Genomic DNA, 17,948 nt, shown 5'->3' with positions numbered 1-17,948 from the left:
TAAACTCTCACCCTCCGTCCTCTGAGAATTTATGCGCGAAGGAAATGATGTCAGAAGCTCGGCCGCTGCCGTCACACACCACCACAGGGATAGGAGGCTCATCTCTCAGACTCTCCAGGGCGATTGAGATGACATTGGGACCTCCCTCCACAATCAAGCACACCAAGGGCACCCCCTGACCCAAACCTGGAAAACACAGAGAAAACTTTCGGTCCTTGAAGCTCACCTATACATTTGTCACTGACGTGTCACCTGACAGGACTTTGACAATGAAATGTTGAAGCAGAGCGCGTCGATGTGATGAGTCAACAGGCAAAGCCACAGGAGGGAGGAGGGTGGTGAAGTCAGTGGTGACAGCTGAGCATCCCTTTGCTGTCCCTGCCTTATCCAAGCTCCAGGCATAGGATGACAAAGGGAAGCCCACAGGTCACAGAGGAGATCTCCACCCACAAGTGCAACAAGACTGGCCCACATTCACACACCATGAAGGATGGAGTGTATTTGATGGCGTCTGCGGGTGCGCTGTGTTACTCACGGGTGTTGATTTTCTGCAGGGAGATGTGCTTCTCTAGCAGCCGGCGTAGTTTGACCTCAGAGCCGTATTTCCCACACGTGCCGTTGTCGGTCAGAATGAAGTGTGAGTGGCTGTTGTTGAGCACAGCCAGTTTGCTCAGCGGGTTTCCCATCGTCTGGTAGGGTCTGGTCACCTGGAAAGGGATAAAGCCATTAGTTTGAAATGTTTCAAGCTGGAATATTAGTAGAAAATCAACTCTTTCCAGGAAAAATAAATCCAGCTGCAAATGTTCTCACGTCTTTTCCGATGAGATCTTCCTTGTTTTCCAGGATTCCCCACGGAGCAATTCCTATTGCACACACCTTCCCTCGTGACTTGGAGGAATGGTCTTTTAAGGCATCTCCAACATGACGAATCACCCCTAAATTGCAAAAAGGAAAATACAGCCTCATGGATAATGTCTCTTTCAAGTGAACTGCTAAATGGGGCTACGTGATGTGACACAGTGTTTACTGCACACGGCATGCACACAGTTTTCATTTGCAATTAGTTTCTCCACAAAAGCTTTAATTATAGTGCTTAAACCTGTGACAATAGGTTGGCCAAATCTCCCCTAGGAAATTGCAGAATACGTATTATGTAATGACATTTTAGAGCAATGGTAATCTTCTAATGTCACAAATTGTTATTTGTTAAGGGAACATTAAAAGCATTATTCTGAACCGTCAATGTTTACCCGTGTTGACTCCACCCGTGAAGATCCAGGCTCCAGTGGTGACAGCAGCTTTGATCAGACCTTTGCCAAAGACTTGCTTGAGTTTGGGTTGGAGGTCAAAATTCTGGAGACCTCCATGAACAGAGATGAGCAATGTAGGCAGCTCTAGCTGCCAATCCTTCACCATCAAATGCAGCAGATTGTCAGGTTTGGTGTCGTAGGAGACCCGAATATACTGGAACAGTATGTCAGAACAATGGAATTATTTCAAATCAAACCATGCTGTTTTTTCTGTTGTAAGCTGTAAATATTTTAAAAGAATCAGATGTAAAAAAAAAAACAAAAAAAAAAAAAAAAACGAAGAACATCATCACATCAACATCACATTCAATCTGTTCCATCATGTGGTTAAAATGTCTTAAATGACCCGTTACGCCAACATTGGCCTCACTTTTCAATAGAGACTCACCATGGCCTTGTTGATGAATCCTCCACCCTGAAACTCGATAATGCCATAGGCATCTGTTGGGTACGTTCTGGTGTATTTGATCACAGTCCATTTATCCTTCGGCGTGTCAATATGCACCAGCTGGTTTGCTTCCTCCACTGAGTTGGCACCGGGAGGAATGGCCACGTGCTGCGTTGTCAGCTGACCACAGGCACATCTACATAGATCACAGAACAAGAATCTCTCAGTTGGCACATCAGTTCTGGTGGCCGTCTGTCTGCGTGGCCCCGTCTCTGATTTCTAAGCTTAAAACCTGGTTTGGTTATTCATGGGAATCCCTGAGCAATATACTATCCAGTGAGGGTCTGACTAAAAGGGAATGACTGTTGTTTTGTATCTTTTCTTTGAAACATATATTGTGCGGGCTCTTCTGTGATTGTGTCTGTTTCTGGGAGATGTGCCTGGATGAACAAAAGGTTGCACTTCTCTGTCTGTTCTCAGAGCTCAGTTATCGTATCAAACAACACACTGCCAAATTCATTTTCTTCTGTGTGATACCCTGCACTCATACATAAGGACAAATTATTCATGACTTAGTTAAATGATCATTCATGAATGTAGAGTTATTTATGTATGAATTTACCAAATTAAAACTTTCTATGAGCAAAGGCCCAGTCGACAATTCTTCAAGTTCTTTTGCAGTGTAAACACCGTCACTGTCTTTTTATGGAATATTCTTATTTTATTTCTGAGACAAAGGAGCAACTGTCAATCAGTTTGGGCAAAATTTGACATAAATGATTTGTCATGTTATAAAAGTTGTCTCTTATAGGAAATGATAATGGCATAGCTGCAAGTTAGGGCCGCATGTTAAACACAAGACCAAAGAACATAGAAAATGATATTAATTACCTGGTCGGGTCTTTGCTGGGAAATATGTGAACACATTCTCTTTTGACAAAGGTCCTCTCAATCCAGGCTCTCTGCGCCTGTAAAAAGAAAGGAGAAAATTAGCAAAAACTGAAATATGTTAAGATGCCGTTATCTGGGTCACAGGAGATTCACCCTTTCTCATATCTGAGAATTTCACTCATTGTGGGGCAATTTTTGCCAGAGGACAATGACCTTTTACATCCCAAGAACCCCCCCCAAAATAACCAAGAAGACAGCTGAAGTGGAAATATTCCTGCTGAGACAAACACCATCAGTGAAGCCACAGTGAGGCTGAGCCTGTTCTGCTGCTCCTCTTCTTGCACTGTTGATGACGACTAATAACTGTGACACCTTTTATTGTGTGTTCGTGTTTGATCAGCAGCCGCTGAAAAAAAGCATCACATTGCTGTCTGATCTTTTTCCAGGACTGAGCAAAAATAACTTCAGTTCAAAGCAAAGTTTCTCTGAGGGCCATTGTTGACAGTGGAAGCCCAATTAAAACTGCGCTGGAAGCAAATCTCTTTGCTCCCAGCGCAGCGAAATGATTAATGGCATTCATAGATTCTGTTTAACCCAACCTCTGATACCAAAGTCATATGAGTGTAAATGAAAGACCATAGATTAACTGTAATGAAATCTTGTGACCACAAGTGACCATAACACAGTACAGTCACTGTTTTCGCTGTAGCTCTCTCTCTCTTTCTCTCACACTCTATTCATTGGCACAAATGGCCTCGGCCCCAGCAGGAGGAACTGCAGGGGGGCGGCTGGGGCACCAAAAACTATCTTGGACTCTCCGTCATGTTCTGTGTAAAAGCAAAGAAGCATTGAGGTCAAGTGGGACATTTTCAGTGTGTGTATCTAGAATGAATGAAAAATGTTGTGAAACATAAAACATAGACTTGCATTTTGTTGGACCTCTATATCGTTTGTTTGTAAAGTCAGATTCTTACCAGCTTATTGAGGGTTTATTTTAATATTGTCATTTGTTCATAGCTTATCTTACTAATTTTAATCACTAAGTAATGTCTGGAAATATAACTGGTTTTGAAAATCCACAGAATTATATTTTAAAACCATTTAGTGCTATTTTTGCATTTCCCTGTTTCAAATGTTGACATTGCGAATTTACATTAGAACAATTTAAACAGAATTACTAATATTATCAGTCACCTTTGAGTTTTTGCAAAAATGTCCTTCTTGCCTCAACAGTTGTCCGTCTCAGTGTTGTCATGCATCATTAAGCACACACAGCTCTTATTACAGAGCTACCCTGCTCACATTCAGCCCCAAAATTCACATATGAGCATCAGATATATCTAATGCTCCCATAAAAGGGATGAAATAAAGTTTCCGTCGTAGAAGGTACACTTACATATACTCCTGTATCCGAGTGGTGAATTCCTCCCTCTAAGGCTGCTGGAGATTAAGCCCAGAGAGCTGCGGTCTGCGGCTCCTCAACCAGAGCTTTCCTCTGGTGCTGTGCTTCCAGTCAAGTGCTCTCATTGAATCCCACAGGGACATGAAACTTCTTCACTTTATGAGGGCCAGTTAATATGATGAGCATGTGAGCAGGGTCTTTGTTCGCCCAAGTCTCATGACTCCAGTTCAAGGTAATCCTTTTGGGAGTCCCATGACCCCCTTCTCCATGCCCACAGGGTATTTTCATCCTTCGCTTGAACAAGGCACAATAAATCTACTTTGATAACTGGCCCCTAATCTCCCAATTTGTTCAGACTCCTTTCTTTGTGTTCACTTCATAGTGTGGAAGATCTTAGCTTGTGAGAGAAGACAGACGAACCAGAATAGCCAAAGTGAGCGGACCTCAGACTCGTTCAGAGGCTCCCCAACTTTTCATCTGAAATTTTCACCCCCTCCAACTACTTTGATTTCAACCCAATTTGCATAATTGAGAGAATTGGATGCAGGCATTCTTTTGGAAGGCGCCTTGTTAAGACATGCCTCATCTCCAGTTGGGGGCAAGGTCAGTCAATGCTAATTGCAGTTAATCTGTATTTCCACCCACCTTGTTTTTGTGGGGGGAAAGAAAACTCAACAGACAAGCTATTCAATATTTTCTTAATCTTGTTTTTTTTTTTTTTTTTTTTTGGCAGTGTTAAGTGGATTTGCATTTACAATGTGGTATGACCCCACAGCAGTCGGAAATTAAATGTTACTGTTTTTAAAAATTACGTTTGGCCTATGAACTGCAGTTTGATATTTAAACATTTTAACTTTTAAAACTCAAAAGGGAGTTTACATTTCTACTTATGATGATTATTACCCATGGATTTAATATGATAATTTAGTTTAAAATATTTAAGTTATTTTGGACTTTTAGGTGCATGCTTAAATAGTTACTAGAGGGAGCCATTAGTCGAACTGGGATGGAGTTAAAAAGGTACAATGTAGTAGACATTTGGACATTCATTTAAAACCTCCCTCTTGTGAAATGGTTTGATAATCTCTCCTTTTATGGTTGAAGCCAGTAGTTTTGAGCCTGAGTGTAACTCTCAGTGAAAAAGAGTTGATGGTTGATGACTCAGAAAGACAGAGTGGGAGAGAAAACTAACATGCCCCCATCTTCCCCCTTTTGGTCCTGCTCCACTAAAAAGAGGAAAAAATGCACATGGGCCGCTGTTAATTATAGCTGAATGAAACAAAGCACTTTTCCAGAAGAGAGGCCGGTATGACGCAGTTATTTCAGCTTACTTAAACTCATTAAGCACAGCAATTAAAACCAAAATCCAGTCAGCAACTGGCCGCCTAGTTAAGAGCTGCCTCTGAGCACTTAACATCGAAAACCTCAAAGAATTAGATATAGTGCAGGATCAGACTGTGTCACACCAAACAAATTAACCAGACTTAAGACAAGCCTCAGAACAATAAACAACATTCATTCCAATGTGCAGGAAATGATTGTTCAGAACAAAAGACAACTGTGTTGGATGAAAATGAAAAGTGCTGGACTGCTGAGAAGAATGCTAATTAGCTATAGTGATGCAATGACGCTTTTCCTTTAAGTCCAAAAAAAAAAAAGGACATGCCACAAGTTAGAACTTCTACCAGTCCCCTAATGTTCCAAATATCATCTTTTTATTTGTCAAGACACCTAGAGGCCACATACTTTGTGTGCCATACATTCATGCCTTTTTGCACTTGAATCACATGGCCTTGGTCTCCTGACCCACAGCTTAGTGAGCAGCTAAATCACAGCAAATTTGTTACAGTTCAGCTACAATTACATGGACTATTCATCTGACCTGGTCTGCCTCAATGTATTTTACAAGCATTTGAATTCTTTGCTTTGCAAAGCCGAGTAAGAGCTAAATGTGTTAAAGTGTGTGTGTGTGAATTTTTCATTTAATCCACTGAATTTCACACAAGGGAAACCTCATCAGGGGCAACACAGTGTTTAGTGATTAGCACTGTTGCCCCACAATAAAAGAAGGTTGCAGCTTCGGTTCTTGGGCCTGCGGCCTTTCTGTGCGGTGTTCTCCTCGTGCTTGCATGGGTTTCCTCCCACCGTCCAAAGACATCGTGTTTGGGTTAATTGGTGACTCTAAATTGTCCGTAGGTCTGAGTGTGAGTGTCTCTGTCTGTCCCTGTGTGTTGGCTCTGTAATGGACTGGTGACCTTTCCAGGGTGACCCCGCCCTCACCCAGTGTGAGCTGGGATTGGCTCCAGGACACCCTGCGACCCGGAAATGGATAAGTGGTAGAAGATGAATGAATGAAGCCTCATCAGACATGAGAAATGGATCAGAAAGGATTTGGGGGTCCAATAAGGAATGTGATGTCACCAGGGTTGCAGATTCAAGCACCTAATTGCTCAGCATTGTAAGGCGACATTGTTAGAGTTTGATGCGACGTGACAAGAAGGAAACCCATATTACTGTCTAAAAAAAAAATCATCCCAGACTCAATCCCACGTGGACCAAAAAACAATCTGCCTTTTACGAATTTTCACTTGAGGGGAAGGATCTTTTTGGGGCAAAGACACAACTCGAGTTACAGGAGCTGGATGGGGAAATTTGCATTGACTGTGACGCTAACTGTTTTCAGTCAGCCCTGTTTATAAATGCGCTCATTGTCCTTCTGGGTTTGAAAATCCAGTTAGCCATCACATGAGCCCAACATGTTACTGATTATCCCTGAGAGTTGAGGGAGTCATAAGACATGTTTTAAAGACACTGTTTTATATTGTTTTTCCCCAAAGAAAAGTCTTACTGAAAAAGATACCAAATATTTTCTAAAATAAAATAATACGGTTTTACAGCAGGTCACACATCGATGTAATAATGGACTTATTATGTTTCTGTTGCATGTAATATAAAAAAAAGAAGCAAAGAAAGGAAAATAAATATGCATTGTGACAAATAAGTATGACTGTCTGCCCAATTGTATGGGATGTTTACTGACCAAATAACAAAGTTAAATCTTTTAAATTAGTTTTTATGATATCAATTTGGTCTAATTCATAAAACTAATACTTAAATAATGCAAAAATCTATTTAGTTCTTCTTTGCTTGCAAAAGGTTGCCACATTGGAAATTCCCACAAATTTAGCTGAATTTTTCTTTACTTTAAGAAACTTCACACAGACTGAAGTTCTGGTTTCAGTCCTGGCTCTGTGCCCCAGGCATGTGTGCTTAATCCTGACCTGAGTCTTAGAGTTTGGTCCTCCCTTCTCTTGACCGAGGTTCTTATATTACACAATCACATGATTTCGCATTTGCAAATTTTTTATATTGTGCTTTTACTGATTGAATTGATGCTTTCATGGTGTTTACTTAGTTACTTTTGTTTTCCAGAGGTCTGCGCAAAAAACTCTGTATTTTGCCGTACTGATCAAGCCACAGAAAGGCTTTCAGGTCTTTTCTTTCCTCAGGATTGAGCAATAAGCCACAGTTTCTTAGTAAAGGAGGGTCAAGGTCAGTAGAATCAGCTGGTGGTGGGCAGGACTCAGATAAATTTGACTTAAATTTATTTATTCCACAATATCACATGACTATCACATTTGAATCAGGTCAAAGAGTCATCCATCCAAACTATTTCAGGTAATATTGACTTTTTTCTGAAAAAAAAAAAAAAAAATCCTTCATGACCTGCTGTGAATAATGTAGCACAAGTACAAACCTATCTTTTAAATAAAGCAGATAAATCCATGGATAAAGACTGACGTTACAACATGGCAAATACGTATGATCACAAAAAGGGGTAAAGGTATGTGTCAGACGTGTGGTCGGTGCAAACAATGAGTTTATATTTAGCAACATTGCCAATCTCATTAAAAAATCTAGTGCCGCTCGGATGAGAGCCACAACATTTCTGATTGCTTTACAGAGTAAAACCTCACATAAAAATGCGGTGGATTACGCAAAGAATATTAATCTCAACAAATACTGCCTGCTTTAATGTATAAAAATCCATTTCTGCTAAGGATGTCAGCATCAGATAAACTGTTGAATGATACATCAAGCTGATTTAGCCACATGGTAAACAACAACTATGGCGTTTTGATGGCGATTATGGATGTGGACTATATGTTATTTGCAAAGGACAGATTAAAAATGCTTTCTGTGTTTTTTATATTTTTATCACTGTATCCAAAAAACTGACAACGAGTGAGTTAGTTTGTGGTGTGTGAGAGAGTATGCCTGTGTGTGTGTGTGTGTGTCTAATCCTGGCAGATCTTGGGACTGGTAGGCATGCTCGTATATAAAATCGTATCTTTCTTGCTTTCAAGGACACGTTAACAGGAGAGTGTTAATCACATGAAAGCAGACTTTAGAAAGACATGAAAGTATTTAATCTGTCATGTCCACGGCCGTCCATACTGGGCCATTATGAAGGATTAAACTGCCGCAAAGGAGCAAGCGGCTGCTCAGCTTCCAACACCACTTAACAGTAAAGGGGCTGGGAGTGCAGACCGTGTGCTCACCAGTATACATCATGCAGTCCTGAATGATGCATGTCATTATGCCAGACACAGAGATTGCAAAATCATTGGTCAGATTCTAATATGGACTCTGGCCGTAGTCATGGGTCCATGTGACACAAGCTGTGCAGCACAAGTAATTGTCAGAATAATCCTAAGGGTGCTATATATTTCAAAAGTTTATGAAAAGCAATAACAGTTCTCATTATTTACATTATTTACATTCTGAGATGACTATAATTCAAGAAATACGACTGCGTTATCATAAAACAAATTTCTGTTAACAAATGAAACCCCTCCAGGTTGGAGCCAACTTTCAGAGGTAACACCAAATCACCTGTTGAATGAGAGATAGCACAACAGGCTTCCTCTTACCTTCTGCGAGCCAGATGTGCTGCGTTTGAGGGAGGACCTTTTAAAGGTACCACTCGGCCCCTTGGTGTCCATGTTGAAGACCGAGAATTCAAGTCAAACTGTCTTAGACAGGGATCCTTGGACAGCAGCAACAGGTCAGGGTTCAGCAGCAGCATCAACATTAGAGACAGACAGAAACCCTAGATACCCACAATGCCAACAACCTCTGGCTTTATCTGCGACGAGTATCTAAGTTTCACCATTTGAAGGTTTCAGTGCTTCTCTCTCCTGTCCACAGCTTACTCATGACTGACAAGACAGAGATCCCAGCCAGGGATATAAATCACTCGATGACACACTTGACACATAGACCCTTTTCCTCTGCCGGGCATCCTATAATCAGGCTTAATGCAGCCGGCTCTTACGAAGCCTCAGAGTCTAATGGATAGAGATTTAATAAATGGTTATTGGAGGTAAATCTACTTTGGGACACCACAACCCCAAAAAAGGCTTAGAGAGACTGTGAGGCTAAAGTTAGCCAGCAGAAAGCCAAAGGTTGTCCCTCCAGATGAGGCTCAGCGTGTCTGACGGGGACAGATATGAGCACATCGGTGTGCAAACACAAAGGTATGCACATGCACAAACAACACAGACTTTCCTCGAGACAAATTCTATCTCATTCGCTCATTCAAACAGCTCTTATTTAACACCAGGGCTAAATGCTCTATAGCCTTGTTACTATCTATCATTGGAGAGTAATGCCAGACAGATAATCTCTCATTTCCACTTGATAGCCGCTTTTGAAGTGTAGTTTTGTTGCACATTAAGTAGTATCACAAATCTACAGCAGCTTTTTTGTTAAGTATTGTGAAGAGTTTGACCTGTTACATAACTACATGAAGACAAAAGTAATGGAAAATAAAACTATTATGGCCTCATACCGCTTTGCTTTGAGAAAGCGAAATAAATATTGTATTTATGGTCGTAGTTTGGAAACTAAAAAAAAAAAACAAAAAACCTTAAAAGCAGAAAACATCTGTGTTCCTTTCATACTGAATTTATCACTTCAGAAACAGGTGGAATCTGTTTTCACTGCCATTTTGAGTCTTTTCTTTTCCTGAATGTTGAAATTAAAAGAAGTTGTGATGTGTCGCACCTCAACCGCTGCATCCTAGTCTTAACCTGAGTGTTAATTACATAATGGTACAAAAGGAAGACGTTTTCATTTTCACAGATCTGAAAATGATGGAAAACAAGACACATTTAGATGGACAAATTATATCCAGCAACTCCCTCTGCTGGTTACTAAAAGGAGCTGTATAGGAGAAGGAAAATTTCCATGGCAACATTAAAAACTGTCAAATAAAAATAGACTCAAGCGTTTGACAATTTTCCCAATAGAATATCAGCTCAGCAGAGAAGGCAGAGCAGATAGCAAACACAGCCCTCGTGTCCTGTGGAGGAATGTCAGAAATTGTAGCAACCTAAGCTATAGAAAACCTACATGGAAGAGAAGCAAGGAGGTAACTAATCTCCTAATCTGCTGGATAAAACCTCTAAGCATACTCTCTATGACATATTGCTGGCAGGAGCTTCAGGATACAACTATACCTGGTCAGTGAAGAAAGTCAGATGTTTTCATGAGGTTGGAGAAAATTAGCACCAACCATGAATGGAGTGTCTTCCTTTTTTCCATACTCCATTGCAGCCAGACTTGTTGTCTGTCTGCATCTCAGAATGGATAATGCGTAATTTCTCCCTGTAAGCAGACACAAATGAGCTTTATCATCTGTTGGTAGCTTTGCATGTGTCAGTCGAAGAGATTATTTGCGTCCAAGAGAAGGTGCAAGAGATTATTTGTCTCCAAGAGAGTAAAGTGGAAGTGAGGACGGGCCGCTAATTTCAAAGCGTGTTGTGCGAGGAAAATGAATGAATAAATAAATGTTCTGAGAAAGTCAGCACCCACCCTGGTATCAAAAACAGGTGATGGGTAAGTTTCCTCGGACAAATATTCACATCCCTACAATATAACGTGAAAGCAAGTTATGTACAATTTTAAGAATCACCTGTAGCTAAATTTGAACATCCAGACTTCTTAACATGTTAGTTCATGTTATTGCTGAAAATGGTGGTTGGTGGTTTTGATTTTTAAGGCGTTGGACTGCTGATATGAATGGATCTGTTCGCCCAGTCTTTGACCCCTTAAGGTGGAACCCACAAAAAAACATGACACACTGCAGTGCTGTGATCACTCTGCATAGGTGAGATCTAAAGTGAATCAGGCTGCGGTCGGCAGAGGGAAGTGGCTGCTTTTAAGACTGCTGAAAGTGGAAAATCCCTCTTTAGATAATTATTCCTGGTTCAGTTGGCTCAAATAGTTTGATGGCAAATGAAATTGTTTGTCCAGGCGAATGTGGTAGCTTTAATGAAGTCATATAAAGGCTGTAGTAGTTTCACTGTGTACTATAAACCCTCAGCTGTGAGTAACAAATCCCTCTGGGCTCCTTTTTCTTTCCGTCTTGTAATGTCCAACATCAGCCATCAGAGGGCGCTCTGTGATCTCCTGTGTGTCCTGGGGAGCTGTGCGCTGCTCTGGTCATGGGGTCACAGACTGACTGGAAGAAGTGCTTTGTGCTTTAATACGACCAGCTTTTCTTGGAGGTTGTCTCAAGGTCAGGCCATTTACTGCAGCCAGAACCAGGTGCAAAAATCTGCAAAGGCACCGCAAAACAAAAATGGTGAACTGATTCATTTTCTTCTTTTGTGTTCGTTGCTCCTGCCTTGCATTAAGATCAGTTGTCTTACATGATCATTTGTAAATGTCTCATGTGACTAATTTGGCCTCTTCCAGCCAGATGGGATAAAGTCAACAGCTGGAAAGCAGGTTAGGCTGAAACGACTTCCACATGTGATACTCTGGAAGGAGACACCATTCAGCGGAGGGGACATGTCTCGCTTAGTGCAGTTCAACTGAGCTGTGGTGTGCTGTCTTTGTCCCCGTGAAGCGCCTCCAGGCACCACCCCTGGCAGGGAAACCCAAACATTTAAAAGTACTGAACAAGTGTTCTGCAGAAACCTGCGGGTTTTGAAAAACAACAAACAAAGGCGTCTACGTCTGCCTCGATTCCAGGGTATGCAGCTTCTGGTTTTGTTTAGTTTTTTTTTAATCAAGCTGATCTGCAATGGCCTGCATTGACAAAACAACAAAAGGGTGAGTGGGGGAACAGCCAGTGTTTCTTTTGGTTGCTAAGGGAAACAGACTACACCCTCACCTGAGACTTCTGCGCTTCAGGTGTGTTCGGTCCCTCAGTACTGCAGGGGAAGGGCAAACACACTCCTGATAACAGCAGCTCCACAGCTCCACAGACAGGTTAAAAATGGATGGATGGGTTACAGAAACACTACATTGCATGCGAAGACGAGGATGTGTGTCTACCGACATTTCATGTGTCTTGACTGACCGAATAGTGCCTGGACTTGAGGACAGGATATAGGCAACGGTGGGTTATGTCTGGACATGTCCTCTCAGCTCTCAGCGATAGCACCCTGAGTTCCCCACATAATAACCACTTGCTAGACGGGACACAGTTGACTTGACTTGAACTCCACAAACCCGACAAAAGGACTCATTAAAGAATTATGCGGTTAATAGTGGCGCACTTAAACATTGCGTAGATCTGCCAATGTTAGTTAGATGGCGGAGTCAGTTTACTAGCTCTTTTCTGTCTGCACTAGTTTTACACTTTTTCACCATTCACCGTCTGTAACTGTCGCTCACAGCTGCTAGTCAGCAGAAGTTGAAACAAAACGCAGCTAATAATCTATTTTTCAGTTGATATTGCAGATTATGTCTTGGCTTGAACGTACACATATTGTCTACTCATACACCATATCATTTACAAACCTGCTCTATGTTTATCCTGTTAAACACGACTCTCGTAATTATATGATAGACTGTGCTGGTGGTGTCTGTGCAGAGCGTGTCATTCTTATGTCACTGACATAACTGCATTCATTCAAACTGTTCATTTTATAAATTGTTTTTTTTAATCACGATTTTGCGTCTTATACGTGAAGACAGCTTGTTATTATGATTAATAATCTTTGTACCAAATATACAATGGTTTTGTACATTTGTTTATCTGTATACGTGCTGCCTATCACCTATCTACTATGAACGTGCTTTTCTATTGTGTGCACTGTCTGGTCAGAAGCCAAACTACAGTTCGTGTGCAACTCCAATAAAATCTAGTTCAACAGTCTAACCCTCTAATGACTGTGTATAACAATATGACAGGAAGTCAATGCTTTCTGTAACTTTTCTTATCAGGATAAAGCTGAACACGAGTTCTTCTCGTCAAAATAGTAATTTTGTCCTTTGAACCTCTTTTTGGGCGGATGTAATGAAAATGATATATGTGCAGAAGGTATGTGAAGGAGGAAGTCCCCTCTGGGTCACATCTCAGAGCTGCAGAGTGTGAAGTCTCACTGGAATCCGCTAATGTCAGAAAATGGATGTTTGCAACGTCTGAAGCTCAACAGGGGATAAAAATGGGGTGAGGGGTAAAAACTGCACCGGCAGGCATGCTGAGCCGCAGGTCTCCGCGAAGGTTGGAGCTTATGAGGATAACACTGACGATAAGGCATATGTTTGGAGGAGTGGTCTCTCCGTACTACACTGTCAGCACAAAACGGATTTTAAGGAAGTGGACAGGAAAGAGGCAGACTATAGAGCTGCGTGTGGCAGCAACAACTTCTCTGGTCAACAGCAGGGCACGTGTGCACACCCAGTTCTTCTCCTTCTGCTCACTGCCTAGCTCGTTGCACACCAACAGCAAAACTATTCCTGGAAACTTGTCCCTTTGGGAAATATGCATTTCCTGAATGTCCTGTTGGAGCGGCTAATCAGTTGCCCATTTTTTATATCTCTATTCGGCTGCTCGGCGTGCACATGCTGGCGAAAAGCATTTCTAACGCTGACCTGGGGCCCACACAAAGGTTAACAGGCAATCCATATGCGGCAGTGGGGTTATAAAACAGCAGCTCTCTTGACATGGAGGATGTTACTTGAACCACTAACTCTGTTTCACAATATGCCATACTGAACTGAACACTGGTTCAGTGCTCTGATCAGAGAAGTTTAAGACATTTTCATAACAATATCTGTGCCGTCAGGGGGGAGAGGACATAAGCCCCAGCAGGGGGTGTTGAGTCCTGCGCTCAGCTGCATAAACTTCCAGAATCAACGTATAGTCCAAAAACCAAACAACCAGATGTAGGAGTCACACACTCTCTAACCCACACGTTCCCAGACTATTTTGTGGACTGCCATGTATTCTGAGAAATATTTGAACTTCCCTGAATTAACACTCTAGAAACAGACAGCTAGACAGCCAAAACAGCACAAAAATGCTGTTCAACACTTTTGTACCAGGAACCGAAGCCACATGATAAAGCTTTCCTTTCAGATGACAACCACAGTTTGATAGCTATATGTAAATGAATGTGAGGATCAGATGTAAACTAAGAAAATCAATAGTCATTGCTGTGCCTGTTTGATTACTCTCTGCACTGAGTGGGATTACTGAGCATTACACGCCAAAAACAGTCAATATTTTCAGGGCTCCATCTAAGCCACAGGCTGCTGTTAATGCTACGCTAGTTCTGGATAATCCCCAGAGATGTTTCTATGACTAGGTCATACATAAAACACAGTATTATGTGGCATGAGAAAGTCACGAGCTCTGACTATTCCAGACGAAAACATAAAGACGATGTAGACATGCATACATTAAATATTTGAAGTTAATGTGTGTGTGCGTGCTTGTCATATATATATATATATATATAAATAAATACACGCGCACACACAAAGCAGTCACCTGCCAGAGAAAGTCTCTTTTTTTTTTTTTTTTTTTTTTTTGCAAAAAACTACACTAGAATACACAACTATGCGTTGCTTTGTTCATGTGAATGTTATTGTGTGACCACTGAGCAATACCAGCCTCTGGCTTTTGCACATGTACTACAAACAGGTCAAGTGTGTGCATATGACTGACTAATGAATCCACCGCCACTGGGGCCAGTCAATGGAAGCTCAATTACACTACAATAACGAAGGTTAAATCCTGCCTTCCCACTTCATAATTGTTGATAGCTATAGCAGGAAAAACTAACTGAACTTCTTGAATCACTGTGCATATATAAATGTTACTGCAAAATACAATTAAATAAGGATGTTTGGTTTAATTATAACAGATTACCTTCTAAGATAAACAGGCCGATGTGACGACATCATAGGCATTTAAAAGACTGCTATCATTAAATAGAATTGCAAAAACGGCAACAATAATTATCATGTTTACACAACTGGTGTAAACATGAGAGTAATAGATGACGAACATCTCAAATTTTGGAGGACTGAAGTGAAAGCGCAAAACAAACAAATAATGAATATTTCAAGTTTTGTCAACCCTAAATTAGACGTAACTTTTTCCCTAATTCAGCAGCTGGTTTCAGGCTGTGCTGGTTCATCATTTAAAGCTCCCTTCCTGTTCTTGTTTTGGAACGTCATCTTACTGTCTGATGAACTAAACTGTCCGTCTTCTTTTGTTACTCTTCTTTCACTGTATATTCTGATAACATACAGAACCTCTCCCTGTATATATATGTGGTGCATCAGAGGCAACACATTTTCTCCTTTCCAACACAGCCATTTGGGTCACTTGTACAAAATGCTTGCCTAAACTTGTTAAGCTCCATTTATTTCCATTGATGGATTTTTATTTATTTATATTTTTTTTCTTGGGGGGGTGTTCTGCTTATTTACATTGACCACTTTACTGCAAGGGTTAGGGTTAGGGTTAGGGTTAGGGTTACCTGCTGGAGTTAACTAGAAAAGACACAACAAGACAATGGTGACATGGAAAAGAAAAGACAGCTCTGTTGGAGAAGAAATTGCTCTGATAGCAGGAGACAAAGAGTCACCGAGGTTCTTGTCTTCCCATTGATTGTCCAGGGTCTGTTGATGAGCGTAAAAGCCCAAGTCAAAGCACGTCGACAAGCACCTGTCTAATCCTGCTGATCATAGCAGCATTGTCATTATCTATGGGCTCTTGGCTGTGACTGTAATTAGAACTGCCTTGGATGATCTGAAACACAGATGGTGGTGGGAGACTAAGCAAACAGCAGTAAGGTAATCGGTTGGGGCTGCTGGGGGAGACAAATCTTTAAAGACCCAGTTGAAGACTGAAATGATTGAATCTAGTCAGTCTGTTATGTTGCCCCTTTAAACTAGAGATGTGTTGTTGAAGAAAACCTCGTCAGCTGTGACTGTGAATATAGTCAGATTGGTCTGAAATGAAATTTATGGCACCAGTTATTGAACCACCCAAGTTATATCCTCTTAGTGGCCATGAACCCACACTCCAACATGCATGCATGTTGTGTACCCAGACATCTTTCACAGCTTAGGAATCCCAAGGTCCCAAAGTTAGTCTGAGGTTTTAATGCAAGCATCGTTGTGCTCTCATTTTGGGCACCTCGTACAAATGTGTCTTTCTTTAATGTCTGTGCAAATCACATCGCTTCCCTCACAAACAGGCTGTATTCTTACACCCACACAGGAAGGAAGGGTTTGACAGAGACATAAGCTGACATTAAACAGAAACATGAGAAACAGCACAAATGCGACTTTAAACCTACTTTATTTTTGATTGGGCCCTCAAAATCAACAATTCACTGTTTTCAAGTTGAAACTCAGCTCAGAAAAGATCGTGTATAAATGTAATTCATTCCCAAGCTTGGAAACAGAAGATGACAGAAGACATTTTCCTCCAGGCTGACTTACATTCGACTGTATTCCATGGACTTCACCAACAGATTGTGTTTGTTTTTGTTTCCAAAGCCAGGGATGGACCAGTGAGCTCCAAATCTATGTCATAATCATGAATGAGACGTCCTGAGGGTTAATTATTTTCATGGCATATGAGGAAACACATCCAGCTGATGTAGTGTGTGTGAAATAGAGAGAGAGAAAAACTCCTTTTGCTGAGTTTCTTTATTTCAGCTGTATTAATTTTTCTACACCCAAAGCTTTTGCCACGCACACACATAATACTTCCAATAATTCCACAGGATGTTTCATTTGGCATCTGAAATCATACATCACCCAAAGGTGAACGCCTCGGCCCTCGTGCTTTGGAAAGCAGGTGTTGTGGGTGCCGTGCCTGCACGTGGGGTGAAACTGGAAAACGTCAGAGCCTCCTGCATGACCGGCTGCACAGACTGGGTGAGGCAGTGTCCCGGGCGGTCCAGTCCTTCTGCGTGCAGTAACACAAACACCTCTCCTATGGTGCACTCTGTGGCTGCCTTTGGTTGTTTTATTGTTGCTGACCTACATACAACACTGCCATGTCAGCCCTCAAAATCAGCCTGCCCAGAGATCCTCCAGATAGGAGACTCCCAGAGAACATAGCAACAGAAACTCTCCTCCCACCTCTCCCTCCTCCTCTCCCCTTGGAGCTATGCAGGCCAGGCACTGAAGCTCCAGTCTCACTTGGCTCCAAGACTGGTGGGGGGGGGGGGCAGGGAGTTAACATATGGCTTATTGAACATTGTAGGCTATACAACACTGGCTGCTCTCCAATCCAAACACTGTGCTGGATTGTTGGGCCTACAAAATTGTACTATGCATTCTTGTGTGCATTTTTATACACACACACACATATATATATATATATATATATATATATATAATTTATTTTAATTTTTTTTCCTCTGAAAGACTGACTCATGCACATAAACACAAATCCACCGCCCCTCAGTTAGAGTCCAAAGCGCCGGATCACCGCGCACTGAGCGGAGCTGCTGTCAGCTCTCACCACCTTAGTAACAACTTGTGTAACACATACAAGTGGCGATCACATTGGCTGCAAGAGGAGCCTCAGACAGCTGCTGGAGGATGATGACTACCTATTTAATGGCCGTGTTTGCTTTGGAGGAGAATGTGTTGCTGGCATAGTTTGCGGCTCCGTTGCGTGTCT

General features: G+C 41.6%; 1 protein-coding gene across 1 annotated transcript; it reads right to left on the bottom strand.

Moving 5' to 3' along the window:
* Positions 1-7: 7 nt before the first annotated feature.
* On the bottom strand, positions 8-9,053 carry LOC115056242 (transient receptor potential cation channel subfamily M member 1-like). Its single transcript, XM_029522532.1, has 7 exons — positions 8,926-9,053; positions 2,590-2,666; positions 1,699-1,894; positions 1,251-1,464; positions 811-935; positions 536-707; positions 8-186 (listed from the first exon to the last, which is right to left on the bottom strand). Exons 1-7 carry the CDS (start codon positions 8,995-8,997, stop codon positions 8-10), a joined length of 1,035 nt encoding a protein of 344 aa, XP_029378392.1. The 5' UTR covers positions 8,998-9,053.
* Positions 9,054-17,948: the final 8,895 nt, after the last annotated feature.

Source organism: Echeneis naucrates, chromosome 16 (assembly GCF_900963305.1).
Source record: "Echeneis naucrates chromosome 16, fEcheNa1.1, whole genome shotgun sequence".
NCBI classification, from domain to species: domain Eukaryota; kingdom Metazoa; phylum Chordata; class Actinopteri; order Carangiformes; family Echeneidae; genus Echeneis; species Echeneis naucrates.
The sequence above is the reverse complement of the archived record's forward strand: the minus strand, read 5'-3'. Positions and strand labels throughout refer to the sequence as shown.